The sequence below is a fragment of the Typopeltis vanoorti genome, chromosome 11, assembly GCF_054136105.1.
Source record: "Typopeltis vanoorti isolate ZY-2024b chromosome 11, IOZ_Tvanoo_1.0, whole genome shotgun sequence".
NCBI lineage: Eukaryota > Metazoa > Arthropoda > Arachnida > Uropygi > Thelyphonidae > Typopeltis > Typopeltis vanoorti.
In genome coordinates, this window is record NC_143559.1 from 105,144,992 (window position 1) to 105,163,700 (window position 18,709).

At 35.5% G+C, this 18,709-nt stretch overlaps 1 protein-coding gene across 3 annotated transcripts in view; it reads left to right on the forward strand.

The window, feature by feature from the left end:
* The window catches only part of LOC150101904 (FYVE, RhoGEF and PH domain-containing protein 2-like), a 310,945-nt gene that overhangs the window by 179,219 nt on the left and 113,017 nt on the right, over positions 1-18,709 (forward strand). For all 3 annotated transcript variants that reach the window (XM_090400010.1, XM_090400009.1, XM_090400011.1), the window contains one exon: positions 10,648-10,804. In XM_090400010.1, coding sequence (XP_090256136.1) covers positions 10,648-10,804 — 157 coding nt within the window. The remainder of the gene's footprint in view (positions 1-10,647; positions 10,805-18,709) is intronic.

Consider the following 18,709-nt stretch of genomic DNA (forward strand, 5'->3'; position numbering starts at 1 on the left):
AACAGTATACATATCCACAAGGAGATGTGTTTTGCATTATGGGAGATACTGGGATAGGAGTGTTAGGTAGCTTGCTCCACCTTTGCAATGAGTAAGATAAGATAGTACAACATTATATTCAGTCCTGAAGATATTTTCAGGCACAAACTTTGTTTGCTCTCACTGGAATAAAGGATTAAACTAAATTTATTATTATGCTTGGAAAGAAGTCAACAGACACCATAGTGTGAGGAACAAACAGCCATGATGGTCACGTTAATAAAATGTAGGATCTCATTTCTTTCCAGAAGTGTATCATAGTGATCAATGGGAATTTTGGACCATTCTTCCTGTAGGCATGTAATAAGATCCTGGACTGTTGTGGGGGTGGATGTCCCTTGACCACACCTGATGCTCCAGTTCATCCCAGATGTTCAATAGGATTCAGATCAGGGCTCTGTGGAGGAGGACAATCAAGTGTGGTGATGTTCATGTCCACATGTTCAAACTACATAGTTACTGCAGCAACCTTATGGCAATGCATTGTCTTGTTAAAAGGGACAATGGTCAGTTCTGTAGAAACTGCCACAAAGTAGGAGGTATTGCATTGTCCAGAATATTCAGATACTTCTTGGAGTTCAATGTTTATGGTACCACAAACAGAGGTCTGAGGCCAAACCACAAAAAACGGGACATTACTATTATACCATCCCTCCAAATTTCATAGTTAGGGTTACACATTCTGGTAACAGATGTTCACCAGGCATTTGCCACACCCACGTCCATTCATCTGCTTGGTAGAGGGTGTAGCATGATTCATCACCCATAATACGGCTTTCCAAGCTGCCATGTCCTACTGTATGTGTTCTTGTTGTATGTTGGTTCGAGTGTAATATGGGGCTTGAATATTGCAGACCTACCATGGGAAACCCATGTTGTGAGCCATGATTCTGAATCTTTTTTGTGTAGATTCATGTTTCAGTTGATGCTTGTAACTCTGCATTGAATGTGTCAGCCAATAAATGGTGGTTTTTAGATATTATCCTTCATAGCCCTCTATGGTCATGTTTGATGAGTGTGGTGGGTTGTCCACTGCAAGTAGTACTTGCAGTTGACTCTGCATTTCCATTTCAGTATGGTATCACTGATTGTTAACCTGGGAAGCTTGTGAGAACTAGGATCCAGAGTTGGGTTGACAACAATCTTTGATTGACATCATGGATTTGCTAAAGGGAGGTCATGTTTTAGTAATCTACTTACTTATTACAATAAAGTGACTGCTTCCTTGGACAGAGGAGAAGGATACACAGTAATATACTTGGATTTCACAAAGGCTTTTGATAGAGTACCTCATGATAAATTGATAGTCAAACTAGAGCAGATGGGGTTGGATATTAGATTAGTGCATTGGATTGGAGACTGGCTATCAGATAGGTATCAACAAGTTGTGTATGGGGGAGCAATATCCAGCAAAAGGAAAGTCACTGGTGGAGTGCCTTAGGGGTCTGTTTTGGGGACATTAATGTTTAACTTGTATATTAATGTGTAGGTGAAGATTTGGATGGAGATATTCAGTTGTTTGCAGATGATGCAAAGTTGGGACGAACCATGAAGAATAGTGAAGATGTTGTGGCCTTACAAGAAGACTTGAATAAATTGAGTGATTGGGCACGGAAATGGAGATGTGAGTTCAATGTTGCAAAATGTAAGGTTTTAAAATTTGGAAAACAAAGATGGGATGCAGAATTTATGCTTGGTGATGATATATTGTTGAAGGTGGAAGTAATAAGAGATCTGGGGGTGATAGTGGATAAGGATATGAAATTTAGGGAACACATAGCCAAAATTGTGAAGGCTTCATGATGCGGAAGACACTAACGTGTAGAAGTAGGGAGATTCTTGTTCCATTGTATAAGGCTTTGATTAGGCCACACATGGACTATTGTGCCCAGATTTGGTCACCTGGTTTTCAGAAGGATGAAGAGATGTTGGAAAGGGTACAAAGGCGATTGACTAAGGTAGTTTCTGACCTCTGGAATGTCGAGTATGAGGAAAGCTTGAGAAGATGTAATTTGCAGAGTCTGGTGGACAGGAGGAAGAGGGGGAGATATGATAGAGACCTACAAGTTGGTAAGGGGTTGTTATAGGATCAATGCTAGAGAAGTTCTACAGAAAATAGTGGGAGATCAGGGAAGAACCAGAGGTCATCCCTGGAAACTGTATAAAGAGGGTGTGAGTAGGGGGAGTGAAAGGCAGTTTTTTTTTTCGTGCAGAGTTGTGAATAATTGGAACGCCTTGCCTGAGAGTGTGGTGTCTTGATGGAGTTTGAATGTGTTTAAGACATGGTATGATGAACTGTGTGTGTGATAAAAGGACCTACCAGATGAGTCTTTGACTCCGTGAGGTCTTGGGGTAATAATAATAATAATAATAATAATTTGTCGACTAGATAGGCCTGCAACTTGTCATCTTGTCACAATGCCTCTTTTAAACTCCATCAGTTCTCTTCTCATAGCCATTTCACCCAGACACAGTTGCACTGACTTGGGGACATCATATTCCTCCAATTTATACTGGCTACAAACATGTGACTCCAATATATGGCACATGATGAATCTTGCCCATGGGGATGTCAGTTGTACTTCCAAGTGTCAATGGAGTCTTAAGACTCATTGCAGGGAAGAGGGGTGGGGGGTGGAGGCTCACAGACCACAGTAACTATTATATGTTGCCTTGAATAAATTCAGTGTTGGAACTCTCACTGCCCACTCCAGCAATACATTCTACTCATTCATTACTCACCATGCAAAAATATCCGTTTCATTTCCTTACTCACATGACTTGTAGAATTTAAGGGATGACCTCTTATTCTCGCATCACCCATTATCTTAAGCAGTAATTCCCTTATATCTATCTGATAGGCTCTTCACAAACTTGCACATCTCAATTATATCTCACCCCCCCCTTCTCCTCCTCCTCCTCCTCCTCCTCCTATGCATCAAGCTTTGAAGGTGATATTTTTCCAGTCTGTTCTTCTACTTCATATTCTGGAATCTTTTTTTTTTTTCTTTTTACAATCACAAACATCTATGCTTAGGCAGGATTCGTACCTGCAGCCTCTTGGCTGGAGAGTGGATACTCTAACCATTTGGCCAGCCAGACTTGCTCCAGAATCTTGAGACACTCTTATTCACCTCTGCATGCTATCCAATGTTTCCTTATTGCCAGTATAGCCAGGTGACCTGATTTGTGCACAGAAATCCAAATGAAATGAAGCCTAATTAGTCTCTCATATAATAGAACTATTGCCTTCTTATCTGTACATATCGGTATTTTGCATATTATATTAGCAGATTTTTTTCTGGATAACCCTTACAACTTTTGCTATACATCCCCTGAACTTCAGTTACATATCCAATAAGCTCCCCAAATCCTTTGCTACCTCTACTTCTGAAAGCAAAGTTCCTCCAATATGAAAAAACTCATTCCATCTTCTCTGGCCTAAGCGCATAACTTTACACTTAGCAATAATGAAATGATATTCTTATGCTTCAGCCCAAAGTACCAGTCTATTCAAATCCTCTTGTAACAACATCAGATCAGAATTTCTCGACATTGCACTTCCTAATTTAGCATCATCAGCAAACAACTGCATATCTCTTCTTACACCCTGTACTATATTATTGATATATAAATTAAACAATAGTGGTCCTAGAAAAGAGCCCATTGTATCCCACTTATCACCTTCCTTTTTTGGGACACTGCATTCCCATACACAACTCTCTGGCTCCTGTCAGTCAACTATCCCTCCTGGCACTCAATCAAATGCTTTAGCAAAATCCAGATAAATCACTGTATAATCATCTCTTCTGTCCAATATACTATTCACTATACAGTGGTATCTCGCTAATCCGAACTAATAAAAACCGTGATCGTTCGGATTAGCGAATTTTCTCCCAAGAAACAACAATAACTAGCGTTTAAGACAAAAATAATCAGATTCTAACGGTACATCAATTTAATTCTGTAAATAAATGAAGTAACTGATAGAAAAAATGCTAATCTACTGTAATATAAAAATTAAAAAATAATACAGTACACAAGTTTATTTTAGAAAAAAAATTTAGTTTGTGTGTACCTGTATTGCTGAGGATTCTGATTAAATAAAATTGCCTAGTTCAGTACATAACTTAATTTATGTAAAAAATATCACTTTCTTGTACAAAAAAAAAAATAAATAAATAAAATAAAAAATAACACCAAAAAAAGTTTTTGATTTCTTTGTAAAAAAGTCACTGGTTTTCTTTTGCTTCTTATGCAACAAAATTTTATTGCTAATGCAGCTCCGAGAAGAAGCATTCGCAATAAAATTTTGTGGAATGGCGTTCATTCTGCTTAGCCCATTCTATACACATATTAAAACTGTCAACTGCCTCTCCATGTTTTACTTTTTTTTCCCTTAGAGTTCTTTATTGTCATCATCGTCTTCTAATTCATTCTGTAGCGCCATATTTATAATTTCAGCATCTGATTTGATTTCGAATTCACTTTCGGTTCTACCTGTAATCCATTCCGTTTGTGAAATTTCAACATTTGGATTTATATTTTTAACCAAATTATGCACGTTTTTAATTTCTGCTTTTTGTGTATCACCATAGTTATCTTCGTAAATTCTAGAAGGCCACAGTTTTATCCATGACTCTCGACAGCGGTGATTCATGCCCACAATATAGTACGTGTACTGTACAGTATAAAAAAGCAAACGTGAACACACAATAAATCAAAATAGGCCTACAGTGTAACTGTACAATCGATAGTATGAAAAAAAAAACACTGTACTGTAATAATAATAAAATAAATAATAATGGTTAAATTAATAATTATTAAATAAAAGTAATAGTACACAAAATATAATAATACGTAATAAAATCTTTTTTTTCCTTTCAAACCACAGTTTGGATTACTGGAGGATTCAGACTAAAGAGGTTCGGATTAGTGAGATACTACTGTATATAAAATGTAACCAGGTTACTAAAGCATGATCTCCCTTTAACAAACCCATTCTGCTGTCTGGAAAGATTCCCATTCTCATCTATCCAGGCTTGTATTCTTTCTTTAATTAGCCTTTCTAACACTTTGCCACAACACCTGATATATATACACACACTGGCCTATAGTTTGACACTACCAACTTGGATTCTCCCTTATGCAGTAGTACTATTTTTCCTTTCAGACATCTGTTTAACCACCAAGTCAAGGGCATTGTCAACTCTTCTGCATGTTCCATAATACACATGGTGATGTGCCATTCCAGTCCAAACTGAGAACTATGGTACTTAATACCATAGTTCTTTCTAGGGATAACCTTGAGTTCTCTCTCTTCCTCCCACCCCATAGTTGTCAACACCATAAGCTGCAAAATTTCCCTTGTACAAACCAATACTGTAAAATCTCCTTACTAACTTATATAGAAATATCCCCATTTTCCCTTGTGTGTTTAGGCTCGGTGACCTGTCATGACTAAGTAATTTGGCACCTTTTAAACCTTATTAATGCTCTGATAGGGTGGTGAATCTTATCTGCATCATTTATTATGGCTGTCAGCTATGTGTTCTTCTAAATGGTTTGCCTGTTTTGCAGGATGAAAAACCTGAGTTTCTGAGAGTAAAAACCTTGCCATCTTTGTATGAGACTGGCTAACTCACCTTTAGATGAAAAGCCCTGATAAAGGTTCTTTGCATCCTAGATGGGATTTGGGTCTTTCCAACCAAAGGACATTTTAACCAACCGAGCTAAGGAAGCTCATATAGAAATATATATTTCTATCATATCTTCTCTCTCTCTCTCTCTCTCTCTCTCTCTCTTTTTCCCCCTTTTATTTCTCAAACTTTGAAAACAAAATCCACACAAAAAAAACATTCCTTCAGTCAGTCTTCATATGCAAAATTACTGCTGAATCTTTTCATTTTTTCCACCGCTCTGGAATTCATATAGAATGATTATATATAGCACAGTATTCCCATTGTCCAACAATGTTGTTTCTAAAATTTAACTTGTCGTCTACTATCATCTATAAGTTTCTGGCTTCATCAATCACTTGCAGCAAATTCCCATTAACATAATACTCAGTATGTGATATCTTTAGTCAAGAATGCTCTGTTCAAGTCTACTCACAAGGATTCGGAATCAGATATGTCCCTTATCATCTGGCTCAGCTTTGCATTATTGGCATATAGTTGAATGTTCTCCTTCATACCATCCCTGGTGTCATTAATACCAAAGTTAAACGGCAGCTGTCCAAGCATGGAACTCTGTAGTGCCCTGGCCACCATCATTTACTTAAATTTAGTTCTGTATATCACTCCTTGATATGATCAATCAGTCACTCTCCTATCTGTATCACAAGCCTATTTTTACATACCCATCCTCTTAAGTTCATATAATAGCCTTTCATGTGGAATCATGTTAGATGCTTTAGCAAAATCCAGAAGTGTCATGGTACATCCATATCCCTTTCTGCTATTATTCTGTTATAAAATGTGAGCAGTTTACTAATGTATAACCTATCTTAAACAATTATATTCTTGAGAGACACTTGTGACATTAAATTAAGAATTATTATTATTATTATTACCCCAAGACCTCATGGAGTCAAAGACTCATCTGGGAGAACCTTTTATCACACACACATCTCATCATACCATGTCTTAAACACACTCAAACTCCTTGCAGACAACACATTTTCAGGCAAGGCATTCCAATCATTCACAACTCTGCACGAAAAAAACCTGCCTCTCACTCCCCTACTCACACCCTCTTTATACAGTTTCCAGGGATGACCTCTGGTTCTTCCCTGATCTCCCACTATTCTCTGTAGAACTTCTCCACCATTGATCTTATAACAACCACTTACCAACTTGTAGGTCTCTATCATATCTCCCCTCTTCTTCCTGTCCACCAGACTCTGCAAATTACATCTTCTCAATCTTTCCTCATACTCAACATTCCATAGGTCAGAAACTACCTTAGTCAGTCGCCTATGAACCCTTTCCAACATCTCTTCATCCTTCTGAAAACCAGGTGACCAAATCTGGGCACAATAGTCCATGTGTAGCCTAATCAAAGCCTTATACAACGGAACAAGAATCTCCCTACTTCTACACGTCAGTGTCCTCTGCATCATTCCCAGAAGCTTTTGTGTTGTCTTCACAATTTTGGTGATGTGTCCCCTAAATTTTAGATCCTTATCCACTATCACCCCAGATCTCTTATTTCCTCTACCTCCAACAATATATTCTCACCAAGCATAAATTCTGCATTCCATCTTTGTTTTCCAAATTTTAAAATCTTACATTTTGCAACATTGAACTCACATCCCCATTTCTGTGCCCAATCACTCAATTTATTCAAGTCTTCTTGCAAGGCCACAACATCTTCACTACTCTTTATGGTTCGTCCCAACTTTGCATCATCTGCAAACAACTGAATATCTCCATTCAAATCTTCGCCAATATCATTAATATACAAGTTAAATAGTAATGGCCCTAAAACAGACCCCTGAGGCACTCCACTAGTGACTTTCCTTTTCCTTGATATTGTGCCCCCATACACAACTTGTTGATACCTATCAGATAGCCAGTCTCCAATCCAATGCACTAATGTAATACCCAACCCCATCTGCTCTAGTTTCACTGTCAACTTATCATGAGGTACTCTATCAAAAGCCTTTGCGAAATCCAAGTATATTACTGTGTACCCTTCTCCTCTGTCCAAGGAAGCAGTCACTTTATTGTAATAAGTAAGTAGATTACTAAAACATGACCTCCCTTTAGCAAATCCATGCTGTCCATCAAAGATTATACCATTGTTGTCAACCCAACTCTGGATCCTAGTTCTCACAAGCTTCTCCAACAACTTAACCACAACACCTGACACACAGATAGGCCTATAGATTGTTGCTTGAGTTCAATCACCTCCTTTATGAAGTGGCACAATCTTGCCCTCCTTCCACTCTTTAGGGACTTGACCAAGTGCAAGACTCGTATTAAAAAAATATGTCAAGGCAGGTGTCAACTCTCTGGAACATTCCTTCAGAATATGCGGTGATATATTATCAAGTCCCAGAGCCTTATTTACATCTAGTTTACTCAACTCTCCAAACACCTCTTGCTCACTTACAGTCAGTCTCTCCTCCCCATCATCAACTGCTCTCAATCTCTCCATTAAGTCACATTCACAAGATTGAAATATCTTTATGAACTGCTCAATAAGTATCTCCACCACACATTCTGCAACAGCTGTCTTTATACTATTTTCTCCAATCAATGTCATCCTTCCATAATCATTCTTTCTTTAACTGGCTACATATCGAAAGAACTCCCTAGGATTCGTTTTGGCTTCATTAGCTAACTGCTGTTCATATCTCTCTTTAGCTACTCTCACCAACCAAGTCACCCTCCTTGCCTGGTCTTTGTAGACCTCATGAAATTGGTTATTTCCACTTCTCTTATGCTGCCTCCACAATGCCCCTTTTCTCTGTATCGCATGCTTAATCTCTTTATTCATCCATCTCATATCTACCTTATTTAACCTTCTCACCCTTGGAATACATTTAGACATTGCATCTACTAGATAGTCTTTGAAAATCCTCCAAGCTGCACTGATCTCTTTTCCAGCTAACTCCTCATTCCACACTACACCCACAAGCTGTCTCCTGAGCTCTTCATAATCACCCCTCTTGTAGTTCCACATATACCCTTTTCTCACAGGGGTCCTTGCACTGCTGGCAACCACTCAGGTAATCACCTCATGGTCACTCTCACCTATTGGTGGATGATTTGACACCTCATTTATAATTACATCCTCTGACGAGAAGACCAAATCCAAGACCCTTAATAGAATTATAAACTAAAAGTTTTTTTTTTTAATTGAGACCTTTAATTCTAAAATCTTAAAGATAAAATTAGTCTAATGTTATCTTTAATTGAATTTATAAATTAAGATTGTTATATGAAAGTGTGAATTAATACCTATAATTTATTCATCACTCTGATGAAATTTACCTCTGTTTAATGCTTAGCAATGTAACATCACGTGACTCGTTCTACTTTTGAATGATAAATTGTTTGTATTCCACTTTGTAAAAACTGTTCCTATCAAGCCACTGAGGATAGTCTGTTAGTTTCAGACTGAAATATTTGGCAAACATTAAAATATTCTTGTGTTAACGTGTTTATAATTCTGTCTTAAACAAATTCATTCTATCCTCTTTAAAATCACAGTGCTTCTCTAATACCATAACTACTACTCCAAGAGATAGACTGGTCTATAATTAGCTGCATGTTCCTGCTCTACTACTGCATAATGGAATTATCAGACACCCCTTCCTGTCATTAGAAATCATGCTCATGTTAAAACTCATGTTAAAAAGTTAGGTTAGTGGCAGTCCTAATTCTCTTGCACTTTCCTTTACCAACCATGCTAATATCTCATTCTATCTTACTGTGTTCCAATCAAGCTCTTGCAATATCTCTATCTCTTTCACTTCTGTCTTTTCATCTAGTTACACATTAGTTTCCAGAGACCTAATTGATCTATCTGGAATATATACCTTATCAAAGTGATAACTTTATAACTTGGCTATTTCTTGTGCAGTCAACACTTTCTTACTGTCTATATTCCCTAATGTCATCTTTCCATGGTCATTTTTCCTTTTGCTTGACACAATGTGAAAGAATTCTTTAAGATTTCTTTTAGTCTGTTCTGCTAATTTTTCATCATTTCATTTCACCTTTCTTACTATGGCTGTCACCTCTGGCTGAGGGTATCTTTATACCCTCATGTGCCTGCTTATCACATTTCTCATGATACTGGTTCCATAAGAGCTACATAAAAAGAAAATATTGATTTAAAGTTTTGTTCATCCATTTATCTACACTATGATTTATTCTCCTAACTCTGGAGATGCAGTCAGTTTAGCTTCCTTTGGACATGCCTTGATCACTTTGTACTGATTATTCCTCTATGTAAATATCCCCCCCTCCACATACATACATACATTGTTCTCCATAATGTCAACTTTTCTCTCATTTGAAACACAGTTTATATTCAGCAAGGATGTTGAACAATATTATTTTATTGTAAGTTCTGTTTCTGAAAATTAATGTATTTCTATAATTGTTTCACTATCTTATTATTGAGAAGAGCATTAATTACATTACTACAATGTTTATTTTTTTCCACATAACCTATTTAGAATGTAACATATAATTGAATTATGAATGACAAGCTAAACTGACAGTAATCTATTCTAAGAAATATTTCAAATAATGTTATGGTAGTTTTATATTAAAACTACCATAACATTATTTTATAGTAGTTTTAATTATATTAAAACTATAATATTATATTATATTATATTATATATATTATCAAAAAGGCGGGGGGGGGGGAAGTGTTCCTCTCATCTGTTTTCACTTTTTGTATGTTAATTAACCACCTGATCACAGATTCCACTGTAATTTAGAGATAGAATATATTTGAAAGTAAAAGATTAATAAATTGGAACTTCAATTATTTATTTTGAAATTTGCATTTTTATTGACATGCTAAAGCAAGCATATCCATTTTTGTATATATTTCTGAACAGTAATTTGCTTTCATTAACAGGGAGTCTGAAAGAAGAATAGGAGATATCATGAAGAATTTTGCACCATTTTTGAAAATGTATACAGAGTATGTAAAAAATTATGATAATGCTATGAGCTTAATTAATTTGTGGTATCAGAAACAAAGCCGTTTTGCTCAATTAATGGATGAGATCCATGTAAGTGCATTTGTTTCAGTTCATGTTTTTCTTATCCTGATATCTTTTTTTTGTGGTTTGCATGTTTTGTGTAACTGCCTCAATATACAGAATCTTTGTCAACTTGTACTGAATTACAAGAATACAGGGCATAAAATCCTATTATTATTATTATTAGTAGTAGTAGTAGTAGTCGTAGAACCTTGAAATTAAAATACTAGTAGTATATGCAGGATCCATAAAGTACAAAAAAAAAAAAAAAATGCTGGCCTGAATTGAATTTTATCTAGCAGCATAATCAGATCAACTTAACAGATGTATATATTATTTAAATTATGTTATCTATGGAGAACCTTTTCTTCCTCTACATTTCTTACAACTGTCAATGTATGACTGTTACATGTGATGTACTCCATATTGATGGAATGGATGAAAAACAAGAATATAATTTATGTATACTCCAATATTCTATTTAACTAAGTAAAAATACTTTCTGCAAACATAAAGCTATTTAGCCCTGTCATTAATAAAGTGCACAAGCCCTGCCTAAATGAATTATTGTCGGTGATTAGGAAGATTTATGAAAATTAAACATTTATCTCCAGAGTAGATATTAAGATATTGAGGACCCAGATTTAGAGGATGATAAATAGCATTTTAATCCTGTATAGAGGATTATGAGGGTGGTCTGAAATGTTCTCAGCCTAACAATGAAAAAACATTATAATTTCAAAATTATTTTTATTTTTCAACATAATCTCCCTCTTAAGACTAATACATTTATTCCAGCTTTGCTCGAGCACCATTATCCCATCCCTGTAGTGGTTCTCAGTAAGATCTGCAAAATACCCCGCTACAGCTGCAATCACTTCTTGATTCGAAGAAAAACGCTGACCAGCTAGGAAGAGTTTTATTTTTGGGAAGAGATAGAAGTCAGATGGAGCCAAATCTGGGGAATAGGGTGGATGTTCCAACAATTCATAGTGCAGATACCTTAATTTTCTCATTGCAAAAACACTTTTGTGGGCAGGTGCATTGTCCTGATGAAAGATGATTTTTTTCTTCTGCAAACCAGGTCTTTTCTCGAATTTTTTCATCTAGTCGTTGAAAGATTGGAATAATATTCCCCGGTTATTGTTTTACCCTTTTCAAGATAATTAATAAACAAAATTAACAAATATTGCACAATAGGAAGAGGTTTAGAATTGAAAAACTCAAAAACAAAGAGATTAGAAATAAATTTATAACAGCTCTACAGGATAAATGGAATAAACTCAAAAAAAAAAAAAGAAAAAAGAAGGCTATAACATAGAGGGAAAATGGACTAAGATTAAAGACATATTAATAAGCACATCAGAAAAGATATTGGGATTTCGAACTAATACAGACAAAGAATGGATATCAGAAAACACTAAATTAAAAATAGAGGAGAGAGATAGAATAAAAGAGAAACTGTTACAGATTGGCGCAAATGTTGAACTAGAACAAGCAGAAAGATATTATTATTATTTTTATTATGTAATACCTCCAGGGAGTCCAAAGACTCATACTCATTGAGGGAGGACACCTACTCTACAACTCTCCACTAATTATAGCGAACCACACCATCTACCACCACCACTAGTATTTCCACAGACAATCAAACATCCATGCCCATGCCTGGATTTGAACCCGCAGCCTTTTGGCTGCATAGCGGTACGCTAACCACTCGACCAACCAGGCCTGTCAACTAAATTCAAGCTCTGCATTTCAAGAAAAGAAGAAAAAAAAGCCATTGTTCTTTGATTAAAATTAAAATTTCAGGAATCTTGTTTCTTATCAACAATATGTATGTGTGTATCGATACAGCTTGTATTACCCAAGAAATGATAAAAGAAAATACACAGAGAATCTAGCACAAGAGGCAGAGAATGCTGCATATATAAATGATACTAGAAAGTTGTATGATATTACAAGGAAATTAAGTGGAAAAAGAAGCAAATGGATAGTTCCTATATCACTAAAGAAGGAAAACTATTATTAAATGAAAAAGAACAGATAAATAGATGGGTGGAATTCTTCTTGGAGAAATTTCAAGAAATGACTGACGGTGACCAGAGCCTAGAATTAAATGAACAAAATGCATCATCAGATATAACTTTGAACGAAATAACAAAAATAGAAATTACAAAAGCAATAACTCAGATCAAAACAGGTAAAGCACTGGGAGCAGACAACATACCAGGTGATATACTAAAAGCAAATCCAAAACTTATAGCAGAGATATTATATCCCTTACTAAATGAGATATGGTAGAAAGAAGAGTGGCCTAAGGAATAGAATACTGGATTACTGGTTAAATTACGCAAAAAAGGGAACCTATCTGAATGCAAAAATTGGAGAGGTATAACATTGCTGAGTGTTATAAGTAAAATACTAGCAAGTATAATACTAGAAAGAATCAGAATAGAAATAGAAAAACAACTAAGACCAGAACAGGCAGGATTTAAAGCCAATAGATCACGCACCGACCACATTGCTACTTTATGAATTATCATAGAACAATCATTGGAATGGCAGGCAAACTTATATTTACATTTTATCGATTTTGAACAAGCTTTCGACAATATAAACAGATCTTCCCTATGGAAATTACTTAGACATTATGGACTCCCAGAAAAAATAATAAGAATAATTTAAAAAATGTATGAAGATTTTGAAATTAAAGTAATATATGGAAATACCCTCTCAGAACCATTTAAAACAAAGACAGAAGTAAAGCAAAGTTGTATATTCTCCCCTATGTTTTTAATTGTCATGGACTGGGTAATGAGAAACGTATCTCATGGAAATACAGGATTACAATGGTTACTTCAAAACCAACTCCACAATCTAGATTTTGCAGATGATATCTGCTTACTTTCACAGAAGCACCAACATATAGAACAAAAAAATAACACTTGTAGAAACAGCCAAAAAAAGTTGGTCTTAGGATAAATAAAAATAAAACAATGTTGATGAAAATAAATGCAAAGCAAAATAAACAAATAACAATAGAAGAAACACCTCTTAAAGAAGTAGAACAGTTTATATACCTTGGTTCAATAGTATCAATAAAAGGTGGAACTACTGAAGATATAAATAGAAGGAAACAGCTGGCTTATTCAACTTTCAACCAACTTAGAAATATTTGGAAAAACAAGAATTTGTCCATAAAAACTAAAATGAGAATATTTAACTCAAATATAAAGGCAATACTAATGTATGGATCAGAAACGTGGATGTTAAACAAAAAGATAGTTAACAATGACCAGGTCTTCCTAAACAAGCATTTAAGAATGATACTGGGAATATATTGGCCAAAACAAATATTAAACGAAAAACTATGGCAGAGAACAAACCAGAAACCCATGTTGCAACAGATACGTGAAAGGAAATGGAGATGGCATGTGTTGAGGAAAGAAGATAAAATAATAGTAAAACAGGCTCTAGATTGGAACCCACAGGATAAAAGAAGACGAAGAAGGCCAAGAGAAACATGGAAAAGAACAATACTGAAAGAAATAACAAATATTAGTAAAAATTGGAACTAAATAAAATCAGAAGCAAAAAACAGAGTCCAGTGGAAAATGGTGGTGGAAGACGTATGCTCCCAGGTGGAGTGAAGAGGATTAAGTAAGTAATAAACAAAATGCCTTTAGCATCCCAAAACACAGATGCCATGACCTTTCCTACTGATGGAACTGACTTTGTCTTCTTTGGCGCTGAACAACCGGCTTCTGTCCGCTGTTTTGACTGCTGTTTGGATTTGGTGTGTAATGGTGAATCCAAGTCTCATCCATAGCAATCAATTGACGTGCAAAATCAATTTTATTTTTGTTAAAACACTCCAAGCACTGTTCAGAGATTTTCATGCAAGTGCATTTTTGATCTACTGTGAGCAAGCACGGCACCCATCTTGCACAAAGCTTTTTCATATGCAATTCTTCATGCAAAATATATCCTACACATTCTTTTGAAATGTCCATGGTCTCAGCAATTTCACGCACTTTGATTCGCCAGTCATCCAATGCACTGATGAATGATTTCTGGTGTTGTTACACTTTTTGGACGTCCTTCACGTGAATCATCTTCAAGGCTGGTACGGCCACGTTTAAACTTGGCAGCCCATTTCTTAATTGCCGAAAATGAAGGAGAAGAGTGCCCATAAACTTTTATGAACTTCAAATGAATTTCTTTTGCCATTAAATCTTCTTTAACAAATAATTTTACACTCACACGATACTCAATTTTATCCATTTCAAGGGAACAGACAACACTTTTGCTTCAGATAGTTGTATAAAACAAACTACTTGATAGAATGACTTGCAGTTTCACATCGATGCTTATGACAGATGTACCAACTTAGAAAAAAAAAAAAAATGTTGTCGATAGCGTTGCCATCTATGGTCGAGGCCTAGACCTTTACAGACTACCCTCGTAAACCCATAGAACCCATATAAGGTGGTGGCTAAGAGAAAGAAGATGACCAGCACAAGGTTATGTACTTTTGCCATTGTTATTTAACTTGTATTAATAATACTGAGATGATTTGAAGGGTATGGCTAGTTATTTGCTAATGATTCAAAGTTATGGGAGGGGTGAAGATATATCTAATACAGAATCTAATTCTCTCTCTCTCTCTCTCTCTCACACACACACACATGCACAGGTTCTATGGGCAGATGATACTGAATATTGATTTTATTGATTTCATAGACCTCCATAGAGTCAAAAGATATTAAAAGAGGTGCAGCATTACACCCAAAGCCCATCAAACCATGCCTTGAACTCATTCAATGTATCTGTATTCACCATAATGTCAGGTAGTGCATTCCACTCATCAACTCTCCATGCAAAAAAACCTGCTGCTTTATTCCCCTGCTCACACCCTTCTTATACAGCTTCCAGAGATGTCCCCTTGTTCTATTCCCTTCTTCCATTCCATGAACAACTTCTTTCATATTAACCTTGTAACAACCCTTTACCAACTTAAATGTCTCAATCATATCTCTTGTCTTCCTCCTATTCACAAGGCTTTGTGAATTACATTTACTTGATTTAAAGTTACGTTAAAATAATTATCATATAGATATAAACTCACGTAATATATTTTATTAGCGCAGAATTTTTGCCTAAGTATAAAAGCCTTCTAGCTGAATAAAAGTAGATTTTGCTGTTTGTCCAAAATAAGATAACCCACAAGAGCAAGGAATTTGGTAGATGCCTGGGTAACTGATACATGGAAGCTTAGAAGAATCAAGAAAGGTGGAGATTTTTCTAATGGGACTAAAGGCAAAAAAATATTCAGTGGTTTTAAATCTTTGCTATACCTTCACTTGTGGAGCATGCTATCATAGGCATCTTCAGTACAAGAACATGTAATGACAATTGGACAATAACAGGCAATTCAAAAAGCACCATCTAAGTAACTAATGTAAGATAACTAAAAAGGTCAGTAAATATTCTAATTGTTTTTTTTTTTTAAACCCTATATATATTTAGATAAAATAAAGTTAGGAAAGATTAACTTTAAAAAGTACTACCTCCCACAAAGGGGATAGACATAGACTGTTGGATCTGTTCAGGTTAGGAGTGTGAATTAAAGTTTTACATGATTCTTTATAAAGCTGTTTCATGAGGAACCAACTTTTATGAAGATCTCTTGTCTTGTTCCAATGAACTCTATGTCTAGTGTTGATAGAATGCTCTGCAAGTTCAGACTGTTCAGGCTCATAGTATTGAATATAAGACTTGTGTTCTTCTAGCTGAATAAAAGTAGATTTTGCTGTTTGTCCAAAATAAGATAACCCACAAGAGCAAGGAATTTGGTGGATGCCTGGGTAACTGATACATGGAAGCTTAGAAGAATCAAGAAAGGTGGAGATTTTTCTAATGGGACTAAAGGCAAAAAAATATTCAGTGGTTTTAAATCTTTGCTATACCTTCACTTGTGGAGCATGCTATCAACACCAGGCATAGTTCATTGGAACAAGACAAGAGTTCTTCATTAAAGTCGGTTCCTCGTGGAACAACTTTATACTGAATAAAACTTTTAATTCACTCTCGTAACTTAAACAGATCTGATGGTCTATGTCTGTCCCCTTTGTGGGAGATAGTACTTTTTAAATCAGCTAATCTTTCCTAACTTTATTTTGTCTATATATATATATATATATATATAGTATTTTTTATTTTTATTTTAATAAATTAAGAAATTTACTGATATTTTTAGTTATATTACATTAGCTATTTAGTGGCGCTCTTTGGAATTGTCTCTTAATGTTCAATTGCTATTATGTGTTCTTGTACTGAAGATGCCTAATGATACTTAGGCAAAATTCTAGTTAATAAAATATATTACATGAATTTATATCTGGTATTATAATTATTTTAAATATGTCCACTCATGGTATTTCATTATTAATGTGCTGCCAGAGAATACAAGGGCTTATTGAATGAGGGCCCATTTAAACACTCATACATAAATACCTGTCATATCTCTCCTTGAACACATTTACTGACAGCATCTAATGATAGTTTAATCCACATACTCATCATGTCTCATGACATGTAATGAGTGTGTGTGTGGAATGAACTACCATCATCAGATGTTGTCAGTATGTTTTCAGGCAATGTGTTCAAGGAGAGAGAGAGAGAGAGACAGACATGTGATGAATGTGTGGAATGAGCTACCATTACATATTATCAGTATTAACTATATTGATAATCACTATGAAACCTAGCTTAAAATTTGGCAAATATATAATACTTTAACATAAGTGTCATCCATATTTAATTTTATTCCTAAAATGTATTTTATTATGTGTTTTATGAAAAGAAACCTATCAGAGGTGTTATATATTGAGCAGCTACTTTGCTAATCACCAGAGCACTTCTTAGTATTCGTTTCTCTGTTGCTGTCACATGAGCTGAATTTTGTTTTACTGTTTTGGCTGTGCCTGTCAGAGTCTGTGTAGCTCAGAGGAAGTGGCATTTGCACACCATGGCACTTGACCACATGAAGAAAGACTTGGGTTCAAATCTAGTCACCACCAGAGGAACATTTTCTAAGCCTTTTTTTAGACCATTTTTTATAGTTAGTCGATTTCTGGCATGGGCAAGTTGGTTTTTTCTCCCAGAAACTTAGGTTTTTCATTCCGTAAACTCAAGAAAATCGACCATCTAACCAACACTATTTTCAGACACTAAAAAAAAAAATATTGTGTTAGGGACCATGAGATGATGGCACTTGTTAGCCGTCCCTTCACTGCATGCCAATTAAATTAGTGATAGATTTGGGCCAGCTATCTCTGATTGGCTACCAGTGGAGATTGATCTACCTACTCAGTCTCCAAAAGTTAGATAGGGCTAAAATGGCCTTGCCTACTCCCTATATGGGAATAAAAAGCATTAGCTGATTTTGTTTTGCCTGCATTTGTACTTTATGTGCAGATGTGCAAATTACATCTGTGCCGATGTATAAATTACATTAGCCGGCTTGGTTGGCCGAGTGGTTAGTGTATCCACTCTTCAGCCAAAAGACTGCGGGTTCGAATTCCACCACGGGCATGGATGTTTGTGATTGTCTATGAAAGCACTAGTGGTGGTAGTCAACAGTAGATGGCATTGGTGTTAGATGATGAAGGTTGGTGGAGTAGTGAGACATAGAGTTGTAGAGTTGATGCCCTCCCTCGATGAGTCTTTGGACTCCCTGGAGGTGTGATATAATAATAATAATAATAATAATAAAACAGTAATTCCCTTCATAAAAAATTATTTTATGAAGGAAATTACTGTTGAAATATGAAGTTATTGTTAACTTAAAGAAGAAATAAATAATATTTTGAAAGTGCATTTTGTAAGAGCAGAATGTAGTGAAAATATTATTTTTGTTACATATATGCA